Here is a 24,661-nt window from a genome sequence, read left to right as displayed (position 1 = left end):
AGATCCGCGGGTGTGGTGGCAGCACGCCCACCCCTGCACTTTATCAATTGTGAGTAACTTTTTATATTTATTGCAAAGAGTGACCAACCTATTTTTATACTGAAAATAATAATAAAGATTTGAATTATTAATTGTCACCACTGTCTCTGCCTCCATTGTGCACGAACCTGTGTTTGCCGGTAATCTATTGTGCGGGTACACTGTGTGTTGGTCCGGGGTATCTGTAACTACCCCTAATTCATTTCCTCCGGGGGCTCCACCCCCGGGGGTGGCGTAGTCGAACTACTTCCTGTAACGGTCTCGCCCACTACATATGCATGCTCACACCATGACACTACCACCACCATGATTCACTGATTGGGTGGTATGCTCTGAATCATGAGCAGTTCCTTCCCTTCTCTATACTCCTTTCTTCCCATTACCCTTGTACAAGATGATTTTTGTCTCCTCTGTCCATAGGATGTAGCTCAAGGCCTATACAGTCTTTTTAAGACGTTGTTTGGCAAAGCCAAGTCTGGTATTGCTATTTCTGATGCAATCAATCATTTACATCCTTTAGTAAACCCTCTGTATTTCCTATGGTGAAGTGTTCCTCAATGTTCTTGATCTTTTTCTTGATTGTTGCCTTGGACATGTATCCACCGTTCACCTGGACACTGTTCTACATCTAGCCAACTGTTGGGAGATGGGTTTTTGTTCACCAGATACAGAATATTGTCTGTCATCCACAGCATTTATCTTCCATGTCTGCCAGGTAATTTGGTGTTACTTTTTTCCAACATTCTGAACTCTTGAATTAGTCATATTCAATGTTTCCCCATCTCTCAAATGGGTTTGTTTTGATTTTTTTCAACCTTATGATGGCTTACATCACTGATGGTGACAGGTGGACTTTGGATCTCATGGATATTCCGTAGAAATATATGGAAATGCAAATGGAACACTTCAAATTAACTCCAAGACCTTGTATTGACATCTTGGTGATGGTGTAGTAAGGGAATAACACACATCTGACTGGAAAGTAGCTGAAAAGCCTACTGTCCAATTACTTTTGATCCCTTGAAAAGTGGGCAACACACACAAAAAACGTTGCGATTTCATTCCTGTTTGTGCGATATGGATTTTAACACCCTCACATTAACGCTGAGTCTACAGTTAATGCACAGCTTGTTTGTTTTATTTCACATCCATTGTAGTGGGGTATAGGGTGGAAAAGGATGATAATTGTGTTGCTGTCCAAATATTTCTGGCCCTAACTGTACCCTCTTGGAAGTGGCCTAAGTCATCAGGGCTTCTTCACGGTGTTCGCCAGCGAGCTGTTCGCCAGCGAGCTGTTCGTATACACGCGGCTGACCGTCATCACGTACGAGCGCTGGCACACCATCACCTACGCCAGTGGTTCTTAACCTGTGGTGCGGGCACTGCCTAGGGGTGCGGCAGAGATTTTAGGGGGTGCGCGGAATTGTGTTTGTGTTGAGGATGTGTCCAAAATTCTGTTAGCAAACATTATATTTAGGCCAATTCGAAACCAAATTTAAACCGGTTTTGTTCACCATGTCAAGTCATTAAGGTACTGTATTGATGAATGGGGGGCTGGGTGGTCGCCTGGGTGGCGGGACAGCGCTGCTCCCAGCGGTGGGTCTCTCCAGCAGCTACGTCAAGGTGAGCATCTGGCTCCCCGTGGACGTGGAGGCGGTGGAGCCCCAGAGTAGGGTGACCCAGTGTTGCCAGATTGGGCTGTTTCCCGCCCAATTGGGCTGCTTGGGATGGCTGTCTGCGGGTAAAAATGGCATTTTTCAGCAAAACCCGCCCAATTTTGACCAAAGAAATCAATAGAATTGGCGGGATTTATTGCTTCCAGGTGGGTTTTCAGCATTTTTTGGGCTGGAAATCATCAGCCTCATCTGGCAACCCTGGGGTGACCACCTGCTAATAAGTCCAAGGGGGGACGCGCGCACGCAGGAAAATGGAGTCACACCACAGGGAATTCACTGCATTTATGGCCATTTTGTATATGACATGACTGACATCTGAGCTCATGCTAACTTGACAATGATATTGTGTTTAATCTTAATATGTGTTTTCATTCATAAAAAAAAACTTTTTTTCCTCCTAAGAGCAGTCACACCACAGGACATCATAAAATGAACCTAAGCATTGTGTGACAGAAAGATTGCAATATGAAGACATATTAAGAGGTTAAGAGTCACCTTAAACTTCCACAGCACTCTCCAATAACTGAGGCACTGACTGGTTAGGAGCCAGTCTTTAAGATCCTTGTAGTTGGCCTTGCAGCTGCCCATTCACAAACATTGACATACATGTCACTGCTACACTTGTAGTTAATATTACTGTCTTGAGTTTTTTCACATTCACATATCTTAATATAAAGTTAATATTTATGCAATCATGCCATGCTTCATACATTATTCAAAATGTTGTTGGTTAATTTATATATATATTATATTCCAGGTTTCATCAATGTTACAGTCACACCGCAGGATATTTGACATAAACCTTTACATAAATCTTAACAAAAATGTTCCTTCTCATCTAAGACTAATATGAAACATAATGTACTACATCTTCTTTCAATGACATTTGTTTGTAAAGGAAAAATAACAGTTTTGTAGGTTTTTAACCAATGTTACGAAAAAACAAGGCGTCACGTCTCCCAGCCATACACACACACACACACACACAAAGTGATAAGAACAAGAAACTCAACAGAAGAACAATCTCTCGGGGGGAAATGCATTGGCCACGGTGTAGTACGGGGGCGTTGCCTGAGGACACGAGTGGATGGAAAATTAACTCCCGTGTGCATGGTCATTGGTCAGTGGGTTCGATAGATACAATTTCCGTACTCCCTTGCACATGGTCAGTGGGGGCGACACCATGATGGATAATTTGTGGCCAATTAGCGGCAGTTGTTGGTCAGCAGTAATTGCTGGGGGTAATTAAGGACAGTTGACAGACATTCACGCTGTCCTATGACCTGTTCCACAGTGAATAACATTTCCGTACTCCCCTCGCCATCATTTCGTACTACGCTGTTATGACGTGAGTAAGCCCTCTTGTCTCAAGCCTCTTTGGGCACCATATACTCACTCGTCCACGTGGGACACTGATCCAAGAGACACTACTATGCTATGCTCCAAACAAATCACTTCGCAAGAGAGATTAAGGGTATTTTCACACCTGTTATGTTCGAAGGAACTATTTTCTGTGTAATAATACAGTAGGCCTAATGATGAGGTGCGCTTCGCGTAGTGATACAATATATAGATATAGGAATGAATGCTGCACCAGTTTGAATCTTTCAAGTAACCAGTAACATTCCCTGAACGACACGCCGCTTTCCGTGTCTATTTTGTTGTTGAGAACGAGCCCTATCTCACGCCTTTCGTAAAGTCTTCACGAAAATAATAGAGTAATTTTCGTGGTGCATTCACGTTATTGGACGCCTTTCGTAAAGTCTTCACGAAAATAATAGATTAATTTTCACGCTGCCTATTCACTTGAATTGCCCCACTGCTGCTATGGTTATCCAAACGTCTGACAGAGCACTGCTGATACACTCGGGACTTACTAATTCGACGCCCTTTCGGTACGCCTTATGTCCCCTAAACCTAAACCTAAACCTAACCCTAACCCTAACCTTAACCCTGCTTAACCCTAAACCTAAACCTAACCCTAACCTTAACCCTAACCCTCAACCTAACCCTAAATTGCTTGTTTGAAATATTTGATTACCATGTGGCAACAGTCGGGCAATTCAAGTGAATAGGCAGCGTGAAAATTAATCTATTATTCTCGTGAAGACTTTACGAAAGGCGGGCAATAACGTGAATGCACCACGAAAATTAAGCTATTTTTTTTTCGTGAATACTTCACGAAATGAGTGAGATACGGTTGTGAGAACACAACAACACCGAGTCCCTTTAAGTGAACCAAACTCAGTCCTCTTTTAGTGGACCAAAAAGTGAACTGTCAGCAAAAGGACTTCAGTTTTTGTTCATATTGTGAGTGTATTAAGAATCAACTGCTCTTCCTAGTCCTGTTAATCTTTTATGGCGCGTCAGTACTCTTTTTTTTAATAACACACGGTCCTAGAGATTAAAAAACAAACAAAAGCTCAAACAAGAAAGAAAGAGGCCCTGCTGTAGGCTAAGTAAGTATGTATGCCCATTATCATCCCAGTGGGGAAATTCATGTGTTGCAGCGATATCATACTATACATGCGTACAACTTGTGCAAAAATACTGACGATGACATACAAACACAAGACCAAAAAGTTGAATAATACTATATAAGGGAGATATACTGTATGCTGTGTCACAATACCTACTCTGACCACCATCCTATAGTGCACTTTTTTTAAAAAGCACTTGTATCTCTACTTTGTCACAGAAATGATTGCTGTTCTTACAGCACTGACATGTTAATTGGCAAATTAAGTCAAGAGTAAAGGGTGACCAGTTGAGAGATGTTCTCATTTGCAGGCCTCATTAAACCGGCCCCATCGCCAACGTTGCAATGCGAAGCTGTTTGAAAAATGAGTTATGATGACAGCCTACAGTGCATTTTGTATTTGTATTGAAAATACATGCAACTGTATCTTTGCCCATCCCTGATTGAAACTGCACTCAATATAGCCTGGTGGACAGAGTGGGTATTGCAACTATACTGCTTGGCTCTATGAGTGCATTCCAATATGTGACCTTGCTTCCTTCACTTGTGCTTGTGGCCTCGCCCCACCTCCTGGCCCACAGACATCATACATGAAGACTAGATACGTCATCGCGTATTTCAAGCACGTCCGCACAGGTCGGCCATATTAGCGCAGCCTAAACTCTCCGCAGACCCCCGTTACACCTGAAGTAAACTGAAGAATTGAAACGTCGAGATACTTAAAAATGTATACTGTTGCTTCGCTGAAATATTGACACGTGTATATAAATGGTAGGGCTCCTTAAAACTTAAGTGTAGACTGGGGTAAAACGCCCAAGAGATGCATCCCTCTTAGTCTATTGTCCAAACATTTAGATAGACCTACAGCAAATACACATTTTAACCATTGCTGTGCATTACGTTGACGGCATGGATATATTCATTGCACCAAATTAAAGACGACAGAGATGACGTACTGGAAGAGAGATGTACAGCGCAACAAGTTCATTCTATCTGGATGGCTTTAGCGTCACGACTCATTTTGAACACAAGGTGGAGCTGTCGGAACCAAAGCATATACTACAAGTGAACGTTTATTTGTTATTTTACTGAAAATATAAAAGATTACGTTGTGCATTTGTTTATGGGATCTATTTAATTACATGAATAAGCCTACTGAACTATATTATACATGATTTTAGACCTTTGCACATAATAATATAATGTAATATAATATAATAATATTGTGAATATTCATCACTATGCAGTATCAACATATACTTTCGTTTGGAATTTTTTATACTGTATAAAAAAACAACCCTTTCGAAAATCGATATAAATTTGAGGGAATTATGGCCATCTGAAGAGTATACAACACCCAAAACTCACTGCAACTGGTTGAGCCAGAAGGCTGCTTTAACATGGCCGCCATGCGCGGACGTTTGACTTGGATGACGGGAACGCGGACGACGCATCTAGTCTTCCTATATGATGTCTGTGTCCTGGCCCCTCCTCCGTGGAGAAAACAATTAAGTTTCCCTGCTGACAGCCGAGCCACAAAAAGATTTAGGGGGCTGTTTTTCATTCACTCATTGCAAATGAGAAAAAGACTTTACAATTGAGCTTTTGTGAGATATTGAATGTAATGCTGTTGTCAGTGATGTCATCACGACATATTACTTCCCAGTACGAGGCCACAAGCAGAAGTGGAGGAAGCAAGGTTGCATATTGGAACGGACATTGGCTACAGCTAGTTTTAAAACAATATCCACAGGTAGTAGCTCAATTCTACACAAAAGGCCCTAAATGGCAAACTGAAAGCAAGTTTGAATGACATGATGGGGAAAACATCAACACGTCATTGAGGAATTAATTAAATGATTAGGCATTCACCTTGAACCAAATTGAACTTCCTGTGCTGTCAAGGATTAAGAAATCCAAGCATGTGCCTCCAATTCAGCTAGGGGCATTCATATACTTTTTAACCTACAGCACCATCTTTGTTCTAAAGAATGTTATTACACAATATGAACACAAGTATTGTATTTTGTAGTTTTGTGAAATACACAAAATACTGGAGAAAAGTATTTTGATACAAAATACAAATACATGTAATTCACCTATATGAAATAAAAATACAAATCAGTATTTTGCATTTCAAAATGTATTTCAATTAGATGTAAAGCAATACTGCCCATCTTTGCAGAGAGTGAGCCCACGTCAATGAAGGTCTCAGTACGGTTCACTTCCAAGGGCTCTGGGTACAATTTGGAGTGTTCACATATGCACAGACGCAAATGCTTAGTCACAGGTCTGAGTTCGCTTAAATGGTTGAAAGGGACCAGGTGTGAAAACCCCATAAGTCTAAGTCAAGGGTTTATGACTCCTGAGTGGAGATGGTGGTGTGAGCACATCATGGGTGACTTTCAATATCTAACCTCCCATTCTTTCCTCTTGCTTGTGGCCTCAGGCTTTTCCTCCGTAGAGAAAACAAATTTCTGTCAGCCTAGGCACAACAACCTTTGCGGGAGTTTAACTATTAAGATTTCAAATGTGAAAATGACTTGAATCATGCTTTTGCAAAGTATTGTACAAAACTTCTATATTCAATGAAGTCTTGCCTCACATCACGATGCCACACAACAGAAACACAATTGTTTGTTTTTTTCTCCCTGGCTGACATTTAAATCAACCTCTCAGTCTATCAAATCTTATCTGTTACAAATGATTTGGAGTTACCAAAATATTTACATTTTCTCATGCCGGAATAATTAACAAAATAATGAGACAGAAAGACTTGAGAATGAATTAGACAATGTTTTTAGTGTTTTCTTTGAAGTCAATAGTGTACATACATTTCATTTAAATTTTGAAAGGAAATAGACAACACGCATGTGTGGCGACATAGTACATTTACATGTTTGCCTCACTTTACAGTGGTTGGGTGGGCTTGTCTCCTGTGTGAAGGCGTAGGTGCTTTCTTAGTTAGAGGGCTTGTCTCCTGTGTGAGTGCCTAGGTGCTTTCTTAGTTGCGGCACCTGAGAAAAACCTCTGCCACATTCTAAACAGTGGTAGCGCTTCTCTCCTGTGTGGATGCGTTGGTGCTTTTTCAGACTTCCCAAATAGCTAAAGCAGCGGCTGCACTCCGGACATTGATGTGGCTTCTCTCCTGTGTGGGTGAGTCGGTGTGTTTTCAGATATCCTAAATGTCTAAAGAATTTGCCACACTGGGTACATTGATATGGTTTTTCCCCTGTGTGGATGAGGTGGTGCACCCTGAGGTGATCTGCTTTGGAGAATCGTTTACCACACTCTAAACAGAAGTATGGCTTCTCACCTGTGTGAAGGTGCAGGTGCGTTTTGAGAGTTGACGAATGTCTAAACAATTTGCCGCATTCTGGACATGTGTGTGGTCTGTCTCCTGTGTGGATGAGCTGGTGCCTCGTGAGGGATCCTGCTCGTGGGAAACTCTTGCCACATTGTCGGCAGTGGTAGGGCTTCTCCCCTGTGTGAATGCGCTGGTGTGTTCTGAGTTGCCCCAACCGAGTAAAACCTCTGTTACATACAGTACATTGATACGGTCTCTGTCCAGTGTGGATGAGCTGGTGCCTAATAAGGTATCCTGCTTGTGTGAATGACTTGCCACATTGTTGGCAGTGGTAGGGCTTATCTCCTGTGTGAATGCACTGGTGTGTTCCGAGTCGCCCCAACTGGGTAAAACCTCTGTTACATACAGGACATTGATACGGTCTCCGTTTTGTGTGGATGAGCTGGTGCCTCTTCAGATTTCCTGCTTGTGTGAATGACTTGCCACATTGTCTGCAGTGGTAGGGCTTGACCCCTGTGTGAAGGCGCTGGTGCAGTTGGAGATGCTCCAACCGATTAAAACCTCTGTTACATACAGTACATTGATACGGTCTCTGTCCTGTGTGGATGAGCTGGTGCGTTGCTTGCTTGAAAGTCTGATCACATTGGTGGCTCTTGGCCCCTGTGTCAGTGTGCGTTTGATGATGATTTACACGTTTGCCATGATGTTTGTGGTGGTGCGGCGCATTTCCTGTGCACTGGTCTTGTTCGAGATGAGGCTCCTCTCCTGTGTGAATGTCCTGTTGGTGTTTTTCCATTGCTGACTTTCTGGAGAAATCCTCTCCACAGACAGAAGACTTGCATGGCCTCCCATTATCCACCTCTGTCTCTGGGACAGCTGCGAATTTGGACACACACACACACACACACACACACACACACACACACACACACACACACACACACACACACACACACACACACACACCTTAACCTCAAAGATGTGGACAAAATGCAGCTAATAACAAACATTAAGAACTTAAACAAAAAACAGCATTATTCTTTTTAATAATTTAGTAATTGCATGAATAGCTAAAGTCTTACAATCATTGGGGTTTTCTCCATCTTCATTATTCTGGCTTGTTGTTCTTTGCTGACCTTGTGTTGCACAACAGTGAATCAGTTGCACTGATGATCTCAAAAACTCGACTGGATCTAGATCAGAGCTGACAACTGGAGTCATGTCTAGCTTTTCATCTTCTTCCTGAAAAGCATTGTCAATGAACAGAAAGTGCAATTGTAAAACGTCAATTTCAAACATTTTCTGTACTAAATGGTAGGGCTGCACGATTATGGAAAAAAAAAATCATGATCACGATTATGTTGGTCAAAATCACGATTATTAATCACAATTATTGATTTTTTGCACATTTTTTTGAAAATTATAACAAGATGAAATATAACCAAGAATGAATTATATACGGGATGAGCAAAATAAAATGAATTGTAATAATTATACAAAAGCAATAGCATGAAACTTAGGTGGACAGATTTCTGGCCAGAAACACCAGCCTGTCAGTATGTTCTGGCTTCAAGGACGCTCTCAAAGGTAGGGTACTGTTGCCACGATTAAATCACGATTGAAATCACGACTTTGATTTCACGATTTTCGATTATTTTTGATTAATTGTGCAGCCCTACCAAATGGTTGAATATTCTTGTCTTTCAAACATTAAGCAACGGAGGGATGGGTAAATAATTTCATTGAACCAATACAAAGGAAAGGAAACACAATTGCCAATTTTGACAGAAACCCCTTACCACTACAACAAAAAACCAACCACTGGTTCAAAATGTTGATAATTTCTTAGAAAATACCTGTAAGAGTTGAATTGTAATGTCTGCAGATGAGGAGGTGGTTTGTTCTGAGGAGGTGTCCATTTCATCTACAGAACAAGAAAAGAGCAGAAGTGACATACAATGGAAGCTCTCTCGGAAAAGATGAGTCTTCACCAGCTTCTTGAAGGTTGAAAGGGATGACCCTGCTCCTGTTGCAACTGGTAGCTTATTCCACCATTGAGCGACAATGACAGAAAATCATTACGCACGACAACATACCTGATAATCCAGACACTTCCAGCACTGACACACTTTTTAAACCCAAGTCAAAAATACTGGATAAGAGAAAGATAAAGCAAAACACGCCCACTCAATGCAAAAGCGTGTGCTCAAGTTGGGTCTCCAAAGGGGGCTTTGTCCCCTCCTTCTTCTTCTCTTTTTGAGGTGTTTGCTCAAGACGTGCACTACCACCATCTACAGCGCTAAGGGGACTTGATTTATTCTCAACCTCAGGACTCCAAAGATCTCCTAACCGAAGGTCTCCTAAAGGGGCGTTCACCCGACATAAAGTGGATACCGGAAAAGAAATAAAATGACGCTTCTTGTTAGATCCACCTTCTTTGCCCAAGTCATACTTCACTCCAGTTGTGTCGAACCCATCCCTTATTGCCTTTTGTAAAAAAGTGGACTATGATGTACAAGATCTATTTGAGACACAGTCCAGGCCCACTCAAAAGCCTAATTTATCGTCGAGTGAACGCAATGCACTTGCAGAATATTATTGTACGGCCTGCGGATAAGGGTGGCGCAGTGGTCGTGTTATCCAAAGAAATGTACATTGCAGAGGCGACACGCCAATTACAATCCAGACATTATGAAAGACTGCGCTCTAAACCCTTTCCCACTCTCACTTCGACATTTCATAATATGCCGTCCCGTGCTGAGACTGAGGGATGGATTACGGAAAATGAGAATGTAAATACAGTGAGGAGAATAAGTATTTGATCCCTTGCTGATTTTGTTGGTTTGCACACTAATAAAGACATGATCATTCTATAATATTAATGATAAAATGTATTCTAATATAGAGAGACAGAATATCAAAAAGAAAATCCAGAAAATGACTTTGAAGAATATATTTTAATTGATTTGTATTCCATTGAGGAAAATAAGTATTTGACCCCTCTAGTCAAAGAAGACAAAATTAATTGGTGGCAAAGCCCTTATTTTCTCATACAGAGGTCAGATGTTTCTTTCAGTTAATGACAATGTTTGTGGATATATTAGAAAGGATTTTTGTCCGCTTTTCTTTGCAGATCATCTCTAAATCACTTAAGTTGTATGACAGTAGCTTGCCAAATGGGAGCTTCTGTTCCCTTCACAGGATTAGTATAGGGTTAATGTTTGGAAACTGTCTAGGCCACTTCATGACCTTAATATGCTTCTGCTTGAGCTACTCCTTCGTTGCTTAGGCTGTATGTTATGGATTATTATCATATTGGGAGGCCAATCCATGACCCAACTTCATTCTAGTGGTGGTGGGAAAGAGGTTGGCATGCAGCATTGTACGTTTACATGTCTCCTTCCATCCATTTCTTGACGATGTGAAGTTGTCCTGTGTCTTGGCCAGACAAACAACCTCAAAACATAATGTTACCACTTTCATTTATGATGTTGGAGAAGGTGTTGTTCTTGGGATCATAGGCAGCATTTCTCTTCCTCCAAACACATAGAGTTGTGTTAATGCCATAACAGTTTGATTTTGGTGTCATCTGATTCCAGCACCTCCCAATCATATCCTAATCCAGTTTGATGTTCATTGGCAAACCTCAGGTGAGCCTGAACAGGTTCCTTCTGAAGCCGGGGTACCATACATGCACTGCAAGATTTTAATCCGCTGTGGTATCAAGTGTTTCCAATAGTTTTCTTAGTGATTGAGGTCCCAGCTGCCTTGAGATCATTTCCTAGCTCCTCCCATACAGTTTTAAGGTGCCAGAGACAGGCCTAAGATTGATGATTGATGATCATTTTGTATGTCCTAAAATTGGGAAGAAATGCACCAACAGTTTGCTCTTTAATATCCAGGAGCCCATTTCAGCCTTGTTGAGTTCTAAAATCTTGTCCCTGACATCCTTTGACAGCCTTTTGGTCTGTCCCATGTTGGCGAGTTTAGTTTGATTGATTGACTGATTCTATGGACTGATTCTGCGGATTCAATGTGTCTTTTGTGCAGGTTACTATTAACAGGTGTGTTCAATTCAGATAACAAGTTGATTGGAAGTGCCATTTGATCTGCGGGATCAGAACTCTTAATGGTTGGCAGGGGATCAAATACTTATTTCCCTCAATTAAATATAAATCAATTATTATATATTCTTTAGAGTTAATTTCTGGATTTTCTTTTCGATATTCTGTCTCTCCATATTAGAATACATATTATCATTAACATTAAAGACTGATCATGTCTTTATTAGTGGGCAAACCAACAAAATCAGCAAGGGATCAAATACTTATTCTCCTCACTGTACATGACTGTTGAGCACACTTCTCTAGCTACATTTCATTTACTGCCAAAGGTGCACAAACCTCCATTCGACAACCCCCCTGGACGACCTATTATATCAGGCAATGGTACCCTCACTGAACCGGCATCTAAATTTGTGGACTTTTTTATTAAATCATATGTTCGGACCATTCCATCATTGAGAACACCATTGATGTTTTGAACAGTTTTTCTAGGCTTGGCAATGTGAAGTCGCAATATCTGATCACGATGGATCTTGAGTCCTCCTTGTATACGAACATTGATCATGAAGAGGGCTTGCATGCTCTGAGACACTTTTTGGCTGAAAGAAAGGACACGAAACCTCCTTCACAATTAATTGAGGAGTTGACTGAATTTATTATTTACAATAATGTCTTTGTGTTTACAGATAAGCTATATAAACAAAACAAAAAAAATCGGTGTTCCTATGGGATGCTGTTTTTCACCCAATTATGCTTGTTTATATTTAGGCCTTTGGGAAACTCTTCATGTGTTTAATTATTCTAACCCTTTCCTTCAATGTGTAACATGGTATGGGCGCTTCATAGATGATCTTATGTTCGTGTTCAATGGCACAGAGACACAATTCAAGGGGTTTCACCAATATCTCAATTCTATTAACCCCAATATCAAACTGTCCCTGGAGTATTCTCAAGACAGTAATAACTTTTTAGCCCTCACCGTCTCTATTGAACAACAAGGTAGTCTGCACACCACTATCTTTAGAAAGAAGACGTCTCGTAATACTATTCTGAGAGCCAATTAACTTCACCCACCGCAGCTCATCAAAAATATACCTTTTGGCCAATTCCAGCGGCTATGCCGCATATGCGACGATGAGGCGGAGTTTGAAAAACAGGTCAATGATATGACCGACCGCTTCAGGAAACGAGCTTACAGGTCCCACACGGTTGAGCGAGCTCGATCTAGTGCGCATGCTCTGAATCGCTCTGACACTTTAACTAAAAAGCACCGCAACAGGAATAATAAAAAATCGTGTCCCTTTTTTGTTATGCAGTATAGTACTGAGGCTAAACAAGCAACGCGCATCATGAAGGATAATTGGGCCATAATTAACGCTGACCCTGAGCTGCAACAGGTTTTGCCTGAACCCCCGTTAGTCTCGTATAAAAGAGCTCCTATACTACGTGACAAACTTGTACACAGCCATCTCCCACCCGAAAGGAAAGAGTTGGCTGAAGAGACCTGTGGTTGTCTTGTTATTCCATCGAAAGCGTTCAGTGATTTTAAATCCAAGAAAGAATACAAAATAAAAGATTTTATAAACTGTAACACCACGTTTGTCATTTACCGTCTGTCCTGTCCGTGCCCTAATATATTCTATGCGGGGCGCACAAACAGACGCCTACGTGACCGACTTGCGGAGCACAAGTATGCTATACGCACTGGTAAAGCAGACTACCAGATGGCCCAGCACTTTGCACGACTGCATAATAAGAATGACTCCCTGTTAAAAATTGAGGCGTTGGAACATATTAGACCTCTGGATAGAGGTGGTGACCATATCTGTAGGCTCAACCAACGGGAGACCTTATGGATCCACCAATTAGATGCACTTAGATACCCTGGGATAAATGAAGATATTGAGTTCAAATGTTTTTTAGAATATTTTCTATGTATGCACTATTTGATTATGAAAATTCTTTGAGAATTTAAAAAAATGGTAAGCCTACTGTTGAATGCCTATTGCTTTTTGTTAATGTATGAGAGGAATCTGTTTTCTTATGATTTAGCCCCCCATCCCCCCTTTCCCCCCTCCCTCGATGGAGGTGCGCCTTACTAATTACACACCTGATTCAGGGGTGGGGTTAAACTTTTTAAACTTTGTGTCAATCCATTGTCTTTGCTTTGCCCTGATGAAGACCTAGATGGTCGAAACATGTTGCCATTTTAATTTCAATTATGAGTAGCCACAGATATAATAATAAAGGCTTTTTAATATACCTCCTTCTTCGGACTGATTTACCTCTGAGTGCCTGGGACCTTCTGCTTTCCTAATGACAGAAAATCGTTAGGACTGGGATTGCATTGTGTGAGTAGAGGGCAAGGATAAACTGTTGTTATTGGAGGATTGCAACACCCTAAAAAGGAACATATGGATTTAGCATGGCCTTCAGGTAAGCCGGAGCAGAACTTGTAGCTTTGCAGGCAAGGGTCAGGGCCTTGAATTTAATTGGAGCAGACGCTGGTTGCCAATGCAGGTTAACAAAAGGTGGCATTACATGTGCCCTTTGGGGTTGGGTGAACTTCAGAGGGGCCACTGCATTCTGGACCATTTGTAAGGGTCTTATTGTACAGGCTACAAGACCAATCAAGAGGGAGTTGCAGTATACAAGGCCATGGTTTGCACCAGAAGTTGATTGGCATATTGGATCAGGTATAGCCTGATCTTTTTTTTATATTGAACTGTGAGAAGCGGCATGACTGGGCAACCAAGGCTATGTGGTCAGAGAATGATAGATGGTCATCAAACATGACACCCAGGTTTCTTGCAACATTATTTGGGGCGACAGTGGCTGAGCCCATATTGAGTTTGATATCGTGGCAACATGAGTCCTTGGCTGGGATCATCACGAGCTCAGTTTTAGGGAGGTTTAGCAGAAGGTGGTGTTCCTTTCAAAGCTGCTACCATCATACCCGTGCCGAAAAAATCATCACCATCATGCTTCAATGACTACCGTCCTGTAGCACTGATGCCCATAATCATGAAGTGCTTCGAACGGCTAGTCCTGTCACACATCAAAGCCACCCTACCCCCCACCCTGGACCCCTACCAGTTCACATACCGAGCCAAGCGATCCACGGAGGATGCAATCTGCTCTGCCCTCCATCCAGCCCTCACCCACTTGGACAATAAAGACTCATATGTGAGAATGCTGTTCATTGACTTCAGTTCAGCATTCAATACCATAATACCACAACAACTCATCAGAAAACTGGACAAACTAGGTTTCAGCACCTCCCTCTGCAACTGGCTGCTGGACTTCCTGATGCAGAGACCACAAGCAGTACGGGTAGGGAATAACACCTCAAGCACCCTGACCCTGAGCACGGGGGCTCCGCAAGGTTGTGTTCTCAGCCCCCTGCTGTTCACGCTGCTGACACATGACTGCACAACGACCCACAGCACTAACCATCTAGTGAAGTTTGCGGATGATACAACACTGGTGGGCCTCATCACTAAGGGTGATGAGACCCACTACAGAGAAGAAGTAGACCTGCTGGCCAGATGGTGCAAAGACAACAACCTCCTGCTGAATGTCAACAAGACCAAGGAGATTGTTGTCAACTTTCAGAGGGTCCAAAAACAACTGCCACCACTGACCATCGACGGTGATGCTGTGGAGAGAGTGAGCAGCACCAAGTTCCTTGGAGTGCATATCAGCGACGACCTCTCTTGGACCACCAACACTACATCACTGGCGAAGAAGGCCCATCAGCGTCTCTACTTCTTGCGCAAACTAAAGAAGGCAAGTGCTACACCCTCCATCATGACAACATTCTACAGAGGAACCATAGAGAGCGTCGTGTCCAGCTGCATCACAGTGTGGGGAGGAAGCTGCACGGAGAAAAACAGGAAGACACTCCAGCGTGTTGTGAACACAGCGAAGAAGATCATTGGAGTACCACTCCCCTCCCTGCAGGACATTTACACCGCACGCCTCACCCGAAAAGCACTGATGATCATCAAAGATACAAGCCACCCTGCACACAAACTGTTCAGCCTCCTGCCCTCTGGAAAGAGGTACAGGCGCCTCCGTTCCCGTACCACCAGGCTTGCAAGCAGCACGATGCATCAAGCAATCAAGATACTGAACACTCAACCCACTCTCCCTTCACTGTCAGCCTCTAGCCAGCCAGGCCACTGACAACACTCCCCCCCCTCATCCCCACCACCATATCTGCGACTGAACATTCCACCTGCACTACTACATCTGTGACTGAACTTTCAACCTGCACTAACTCAAAACATACACACACACACACACACACACACACACACACACACACACACACACACACACACACACACACACACACACACACACACACACACACACACTGCACTTTCTGCACTAAACCCAAACATACACACACTGACACACAACTCATACTCACACACATACACACACACACACACACACATACACAGGTACACACACACAGACGCACACCGCACTTTCTACCTGCACTAAACACACACACACACACACACACACACACATACACACACACACACACGCACACAAACACACACATACACACACACACACACACATACTGCTGCTGGTGTATTTAATAAAAACCTTTTTTAATTATTTATTTCTTCAAATGCTACTATTACTATGTCAGAACGCTATAAAGGACTTTTAGAAAAAGCACAACAAAATACCTCCTCTTAATGTATGTTCTCTACAAGTCTTCTGTTGTCCAGTCTTGCACTTTAAATGTCTGTATGAGCAATGTCTACGTCCATACTGTCTATGTCCATGTATGAGTACTGTCTATGTCTATACTGTCTATGTCCTTACCTAGATTAGTCTATGTCTGCATGGGAGAGCAAGAAACGCAATTTCAAATTCTTTGTATGACCAGTGCATGTAAAGAAATTGACAATAAACTTGACTTGACTTGACTTGACTTGACTAATACCATACAATAGTATGCTTAAAAAAAACCCTGCAAACCCTGCAAATTATTACAGGTACTCCCAGTCAAGATTGTTCTCCGTTGTGGTACCCAAGTGGTGGAACAGTCTCCCAGAGGCAGCAAGACTAAGCACATCTCTTGCAGCCTTCAAGAAACAATTAAAGACATTCCTCTTTCGAGAGAATCTACTAGACTAATGCTTGAACTGGCCTTGCCCAAGGGCAGATTCCTGACATGATGTCTGGTTTAGTTTTGTTTAGTTTGTGAGTGTGTGTTTGTGTGTGTGCGTACTTGTTATTTCCTCTTTGTTAAAAAAAAAAAAAACTAACCCCTCTTTGCAATTGCACTTGTTGTTCTGTATAGCTCCTGTGCACTTTGTATTTGCTTGTGATGTTGGCTTGATTATGTCCTCTTTTGAAAGTCGCTTTGGTTATAAAGCGTCTGCCAAATGCAATGTAATAATAATATTAGTGTGATCATGTCAAAGTTAATAAATTAAAAAATGTACTGCCATAATTGACTTGGATATCACCCAATATCCCCAAACCCAATATCTTTGAGAGTGCTCCAAATGACGCGAAGCTACCATGGGTGAGTAGCAAACTGCATTTTAAACTTTAAATAAATAAGGGAAAAAATGCCTCGTCCTTCAATTGCTTGGCTTGCTACCAAATCGTTTATTCATTTTCCAAACTTTTGGAAGCTTCTGAGGTCTTTCCCCTGCACTTTCCCCTGATTGTTTGACTTTCCAATTAACTTCCACTTATGACCCTTAAGTCCGCTTCCTTTTAAGTTACTTGGGATGTATCAATGTTGGCTTAATCTACAAGCCAAGGCAGCTGCCACCAACGGCCAGAGGTACAGAGGTGCTTGTCAATTTAATACCTAAATTCCACTCTTCTGCCTACTCTGGACTATTAAATTAGACATTGTGCACTGGTAGGTGAGTGAGTGAGTGAGTGAGTGAGTGAGTGAGTGAGTGAGTGAGTGAGTGAGTGAGTGAGTGAGTGAGTGAGTGAGTGAGTGAGTGAGTGAGAGAGCAAGAGCATCATACCTGATTGACTAAATGGATACCAATCATCTTTATCTTCCTCTTTAAGTGCAACAAGATCATTCTGCTGGACACCAACCTCTTCTGTCTGAAAAACACATAGCAGATATTTGGTGTGTGTGTGTGCCTGTGTGCGTGTGTGTGTGTGTGTGTGTGTGTGTGTGTGTGTGTGTGTGTGTGTGTGTGTGTGCGCGCGCACGCTTTCATTTATAGCCAGTTAAAAACCAACAAATAAATAAATACATTAAACATGTTCATATCAATACAATTTAAAATGTTAAAAACCTTACTAAAAAAAGACCTAATATAGTACCTCCTTTAAAGAAAATGCAGCATTTTCATTTTAAGGGCAGAGCAGTAGAATATGCTTAATTGATAAGAGATTGCAACAAAGATCACACAAGGGAGGTTCCCCTCAAAGAACCATGAGTGAGTCTAGAATGTCCAATCCTACACCTTGTATAGACAACTTGATCATGTCTGCATGGAAATGACGGAGTGGCTGTGTGTGTGATTTTGATTGATGAGAACAATAGATAAGGTATTTTAGGAATTGGATGTTCATTTGATTCATATATGGATATCTGATACTCAACGAAGCTTCTGAAATGCCAACCAATTTGTACTACTATAAATAACTGCATTGACTTCTTTAAAGTAATAATGTACATGGCCCCGACACGTTTCATGTCGTTGTCATGTTTGTCTTTTATTCACCTTGTTCATTGCGAGGACGAGAGTTTGGATACCGTTTTGGAACACATGCTACACCGGCGGCTAACCGCTTCGCAGCCGAATCTTTGCCAGTCGCTATCAGCAGTTGTTGATTGCTGAGTGTTGCAACCTTACCGAGAGGAATCCAAGGTGTCGGAGGGAGATGTTCGGGGTACGGACACGATGATAACGGGCACGAACATCGTTGGACGTTTAACAACGCTGTTTGTGGATTATGGTACCCTATGAGGCAACTGGTCGTGAGTACCGGTAGCCTACGTTTCGGTTGGATTTATTGAGGAGCTCCACCGCGCGCCAACTGGGCCCTTCAATGACTGTTTGTTTTGAAACCCGGCCGGGTATTTTTGTTTGTTTGTTCGGGTTTGATTGCTTGTCTTTGTTGACAGCACGACTTATGTGCGCTAAGGGAGTCAATCACAAAAAGGGGTTTAAATAAATGGTTCCTGATCGATTATCACACTTTGACGTTTCACCTTTCATTTTTAATGTTGAGGTGAATTGATAACCTGTTATGTGTACATAGTGTAAGTAGGTGAAATATCTGTCTCTGAGGTGTAACTCAGAGTGCTCAGGGCGCTCAAAGCACAACCTATATACTTTTTACCCCAGGCCTCTGGTAAGTGAGTATTCATCCCTAGACTGCAATATCTTAAAGGGGTATGCCACTATTTTGGGGCTTACTACAGTTAAAATCGCTGGCTGGGGTTCATAAAGGTGGTAAAGTTTCTTATTTTTCATGTTAAGCGTTGTCTTGCTCCAAGACAAGTTAAAAGAGGGAATATGTCGCTAAGCTAGTGAAAGACACTTTACCATCTTTATAAACCCTGGCCAACGATTTTAACTGTAGTAAGCCCCAAAATAGTGGCATACCCCTTTAATGCCATGCTGAAGAGCAGGGGTGCTACATGTATGTCTGTCAATCCAAATAAAGAAGTAACGTGTGTGTGTGTGTGTGTGTGTGTGTGTAGGTTTGCGTACCACAATATTGGTCAGGCAGACAGACAGACAGATAGACATAAAGAAAAGATAGAGATGGCAGGAGAGAGAGAGAGAGAGAGAGAGAGAGAGAGAGAGAGAGAGAGAGAGAGAGAGAGAGAGAGAGAGAGAGAGAATGCATGTCTATGTGTAGGTGTGTGTACCACAATATTGGGCGGGCTCTCATCCTGTTGCCACTCATTCACTTCCTGAGTCATCCTGCAACAGAGACATACAGTATCTCAGAGGTCAAAGTTCAAAAGTGACGACTGATGATAATGTCACAAACAAACACAAATGTATTAATCTCATTACCCCGCCCAATATTGCATTTCAATGGCTATCGTGTTCTCACAGGATTTGCGGTCTGCTGCGGTCTGCTACAACTGCTACCACAGCCTGATCTCCAAAAATTCTGTGCTCCTGGACACGGAATTGTTTTCCGTGATGGGCACAAGTGAGTGCTTTCTATATTCCCACAGCACTGTGTTAACTCTATGATTAGAAAATACATACCAAATAATAATCCTAAACAAAATTATGCTATAGCAATTTAAGTTGTGCCCTGACCAAAACATTCCCTAACCTTAACCTGTCATTAAAGACATATTTTTGAGAAATACCTTTTCCAGTTGGTTGATAGGCTATCAAATTCATGAATGAAACAATACTAGCTGTGCAAAACAATCCCTAACACTAACATGTCAGTAAGAAATGCTTTTTTTTAGAAAAAAATAGTTGAAATTAGAAATATCCTGAGAAAACACAAGACTGGAAACATAAAACTGTGGGAGTAGAGAGAGCACTTCTGTGTGTCCATCACGGAAAATAATTCTGTGTCCAGGAGCACAGAACTTTGGCAAAATCCGTGCTCCTGGACACGGATTTCGTGTCCTTAACATCCGTGTCCAGGAGCACGGAATTTTTGGAGAGCATGTTGGCTACCAAAACAGTAATGGCGCCGCCCTTGTAGACGTGGACAACAAGGGGGGTACTACAGAGGTCGTTTATTGTGTCTGTTTGTGCAATGCTTAATCATCAAAGATCTGCCAGCCTGTCAATAGCCTATACCTGTAGATTGGTTTTTTTGGGTTTATAAACACGGTGTTGTGAGGAGGGGCAAGACACTGGCAGCCAACCATGTGAGCTAATTTTTTGACCGACAGCGGTTTCCAACAATCAGAGGTTGACTTGTGCGCAGCTAGTTTCGTGCAGTCAGGAGAAAACAAAAATGTTAGATTCTAAAATGTTTTAATCTTGTACCTTAAATGCTTGTCTCCAAATAAAAGTAATTAAATTTAAATACCTGTGATCACCCTGATGGATCTGTCTGTCCGTCATGCCTAGGCCAACCAGGCTAATCATCAAAAACAAAGTGGAATATGAAAGTAATATTTTAGATGGATAGAACCATATGATTACCATTTGATATGATTACCTGTGATTACTCTGGTGGGTTTGCAGCTGCTGTTTCAGGTCCCCCAGTTCATTCTTCAGGACAGCAATACTCTGCAGAAAAGAACAATGTCAGTGTTTCCCATACATTGAGGAAACTATGGCGGCCCGCTATAGTTTAAATTTGGCCGCCATAGTTTCCGAAAATGTAAAAAAAAAAAAAAAACTTTTTTTTTTTTTTTTTTTACGATTTCTGTTTTTGTTAAAAACGATTTGAATTACGATTTCCTTCGCATTTTCCTCCTGGAGTAAATTTGAAAACTTGAAAAACTTGAAAACTACAAGTGCTTGAAAGACAGAGGGATCAAAAGCCTAGTCAAGTTGTTGTAGTTAACTTGGGTTTGGGAGCAATAAAAAAAAACATTCAGAGAAGGGACAGTTGGGATGAGTTTACTTACACTCCCCAGGCTTTGCTTTACAGTTGTAATGAGTTAGGTGACAGGCTTTCATTGACACGGCAGAGGAGACATCGGGCTGTATATATATGAATGTGAATATAGACATAAATGTGTAATATGTTGTTCAGTCCTTTTAATGGGAGGAATTTTGAAAAACTGGCCAGCACCCCTCATGTAGAATGTGTACGCCTGTGTGTGTGTGTGGGGAAAAGGCAAAGCCTCTTAGACCCTTTTTGTCTATGCGTTAACAATTTCACAGTACTCTTAAATTCTTATCTCTGCTCCTATTTTGTTTTATTATTTTTTTCATTACATAGACCCTTGCATGAGGGACGAATTAAACTGTTGTAAACAGAATGATTCACTGTAGGCCTACTGCATTTAACCCCCCCCCCCCATTTCCAATCTTTACTTGTCCATAAAAGCATAGTAGATTATTTGGCTGCCTGTTTTCACAGGGAAACAATCAACAAGTAAAAAGAAAATCGGAAGGGGTAGTCTAACTAAGAGAATGGGTACTTCAATGTAACATTCACAATTTATAGAGAACTGGTATGTCAAGTAGTATGCCATTTTGTCATGTCTAGTAACTGTACACAAATACCTTATCAGGGTTTTTTTGGTAGACTTCTATGAAACCTTGGTCGGTGAATGTTGTCTCTCTTATCTCTATCTCAAACCTTCTGAAAACATGTTTATAGGCCTACATGTTATAAGACTAAAGCGTGCTGGAGACAAAGGAGACAAAGGCTGTATCTCAAATGCTGCACTTGTGCACTTCGGGCACTGTTTTTCAGTGCCTAGGGCGCTCACGCTGAAAATTTCAATTGAGCCAGTGCACTGAAAGTGCCAGGATGATCCCCTAACAATGGCGGAAAAATGCAGTGCTTGAATGATGGACACTGCACGCACTAAACGGCGGCCATGTTGACAATGACAGGGAGGAAATGTGGCATTTAGTTCAGTAGAAGAGTTTGGTCAACAGTCTCCTAATTCTGTAAGTAATGTTGATGGGACACCAACCTTTACATGCCAACCAAAGTATTGTATGTGTGATTGTTGTCCTTTGGGGTGAAGGACATGAAAATACAAGCACCAGACGCTGTGCATTGTAAACAGTAGCCAACTCATATTTTGGCAAGCTAATGGCATGCTCAGCAGTCACTTCCAGCGAGGGCACAGTGCATAGTGCTCACATTTTTCCTCGACACTATGCACTGACTGTCAGTGCACTGACGAAAGTGCGCCATTCGAGACACAGCCATACACATACCTGTTTGGCTTGTGTTAGTGAGTTGTCTTTGTCTTCCAATTGTTTCTGTAGTTCAACCACCTGGAGCTTCAGCTGCCGGTTTGACTCCACCTGCTCTGATTGGCTCCTTCCATTCTCAGCTGCCCTCTCTTCCAGACGGTGGATTAACATGCACAGAGTTGTGTTCCTCTGGATCTCACTCTGATTGAAACACACACATATTATTTTTTTATACTCTGAGAAAAAAAAAAAAGATTCCTCAAGACAGCACGAAGGATGACACATTTTCTTCCACTGATGCAGACGAGTCGACACTCACTGAGCCTTTTTACATAACCACAATTTTATAGTTGTTGGGATAAATATGTTATTGGAATAATAAACTGTGTATTGATGTGTGTATACAGTCGGTTTCTTGTGTTCTTCCACTGTGACACAAAACTGGAATTCAATTGTGATCGGCTACTAGACTGTCAATAAACACACAGCACTTGACCAGTAACCAGTTACTCAAAAAACCCGATTGTTAATCTAAACAACTGTGCTGTGTTGCCAAGTGCACATTAAAAGGTGTTTAGTTGGTGTCTTAGTTTGGAAACACACAACGTGTTGCCTACCTCCAATGCTTCTGTGATGAATAGACTGGCCTTCTCCAGGTCACTGCAGGCTTGCTTATGATTCGCATTGATATGGTGGGAAATCTCAATCATCTACAAGTAAAAAAACATTCCGTTAAAATGCAACAGTTATTATAAAATACAGTAAATCTCTTGAAAATGCCAATTTGCCTTTCAACTCACATCGCAGGCCATTGTTGGTACTCTGGTATGAAGACGCGGTTGATATGGAACATCAAGTCAACTGTGGATGATGAATGATGGATCGGCTCGCCAGGGCAATACAATGATGGTGCCGATTGATTTGAAAGGACAGACTTACACAAGCAATAATAGGAGCCCAGTTAGATCCACGTTCTTTGAGCCCAGTATGCACGGCTGCTGTTGTCCTTTTCGTGAACTTCACAGGAAAACAAGTCAACTGTTTTCACACACCTTCAGTTCGACTAAAGTGTACTCTCCTTCTCTAGAAAGTACTACTCATGAACATTTTATGTCACGCATTTTCTAACAAACTTTACCGTGGTGTTTCTACAGTTTTTCTTTTAGTTTGCGGTGACATATCTTCTTCTTCTTCTTCTTCTAGGTAATGGCGGTTTACAATGTAGCTTGTATATCGCCACCTACTGTACAGGAGTGTGTGATACGATCATGAAATCATGGCAGGGCATAATAAATTAAAGGGGGAAAAAAAAAAAAAAAAGAAATAAAGAAAGAAAGAAAGAAATGTGTATCTATATCCTGTCCATTAGACCTGTATCACCTAGGTACCTCATAAGGCCTTTGAGTCTAGTGCCTTGCATTCCCTCTTCCTTCAAGATGGTTTGGATATCATCCTCTCCTTCCTGCTCTCTCCAGTGTGACCTGTGTTCAGAAAATTTACTGCAGTGAAAAAGAATGTGCTCTACATCTTCTTTAACTTGACATTCAGTGCAAAGTCCATCACTTTTACCCAAGACGTGTAATGTGGCGTTGATGCCAGCATGCCCCAGTCTCAGTCTTGTGAACACAACTTCCTCCCTTCTTCCCAGCCCCACTGATGTGATTCTTTTCCCCCCAACCTGCGGTTGCACATTAAAGTACTTCCTGCCCTTTATGTCTGACTCCCATTCATCCTGCCACATATTCATGATTTCTGTCTTGATATAAGATTTAGCTTCTCCTTTCCCTAGTGGAACATGGATTGAGATACCTTGGTGGCCTAATGCATCTTTGGCAGCTTTATCGGCGGTGTCATTACCCTTGAGGCCCTTATGAGCTGGGACCCAGCAAAATTGGACAATGAGCCCTAGATTACTAAGTTGAGCCAAGAGCTGTCTTGTTTCAATAATTAAGTCATCTCTTACTGCATGTCCAGAGATAAAGCTTTCCAAGACTGAGAGTGAATCTGTGCAGATGACTGATTTAAAAGGCTTGACTTCTTCTATCCATCTCAGGGCAGTGATTATAGCAGTTAGTTCTACTGAATATATGGATAAGAAGTTATTCAGTCGGTACCCATACGTCCTTTGGAATTCAGGTATATAGATTCCAATACTACACTGGCCAGTTTGAGGGTTTTTTGAGCCATCTGTAAATATATGTAGGAACCCATAAAAAGCAGACTTCAGATATGTTTTACAATGTATTGCAAATCCATCATCA

General features: G+C 41.8%; 1 protein-coding gene across 1 annotated transcript in view; it reads right to left on the bottom strand.

Annotated features, from left to right (window-relative positions):
* Positions 1-6,977: 6,977 nt before the first annotated feature.
* LOC134443192 (zinc finger protein ZFP2-like) overlaps positions 6,978-24,661 on the bottom strand; it is a 32,417-nt gene continuing 14,733 nt past the window's right edge. Inside the window, exons 2-11 of the mRNA XM_063193079.1 lie at positions 23,201-23,581; positions 23,018-23,110; positions 22,422-22,601; positions 20,734-20,804; positions 20,602-20,652; positions 19,460-19,514; positions 17,589-17,673; positions 9,358-9,425; positions 8,584-8,743; positions 6,978-8,377 (exon numbers count right to left, since the gene is read on the bottom strand). Coding sequence (XP_063049149.1) covers positions 7,155-8,377; positions 8,584-8,743; positions 9,358-9,425; positions 17,589-17,673; positions 19,460-19,514; positions 20,602-20,652; positions 20,734-20,804; positions 22,422-22,601; positions 23,018-23,110; positions 23,201-23,212 — 1,998 coding nt within the window. The 5' untranslated portion in view covers positions 23,213-23,581 and the 3' untranslated portion in view covers positions 6,978-7,154. The remainder of the gene's footprint in view (positions 8,378-8,583; positions 8,744-9,357; positions 9,426-17,588; positions 17,674-19,459; positions 19,515-20,601; positions 20,653-20,733; positions 20,805-22,421; positions 22,602-23,017; positions 23,111-23,200; positions 23,582-24,661) is intronic.

The sequence above is a fragment of the Engraulis encrasicolus genome, unplaced genomic scaffold (assembly GCF_034702125.1).
Source record: "Engraulis encrasicolus isolate BLACKSEA-1 unplaced genomic scaffold, IST_EnEncr_1.0 scaffold_28_np1212, whole genome shotgun sequence".
NCBI classification, from domain to species: domain Eukaryota; kingdom Metazoa; phylum Chordata; class Actinopteri; order Clupeiformes; family Engraulidae; genus Engraulis; species Engraulis encrasicolus.
Note: the sequence above shows the minus strand (reverse complement) of the source record. Positions and strands in the feature narration are given on the sequence as shown.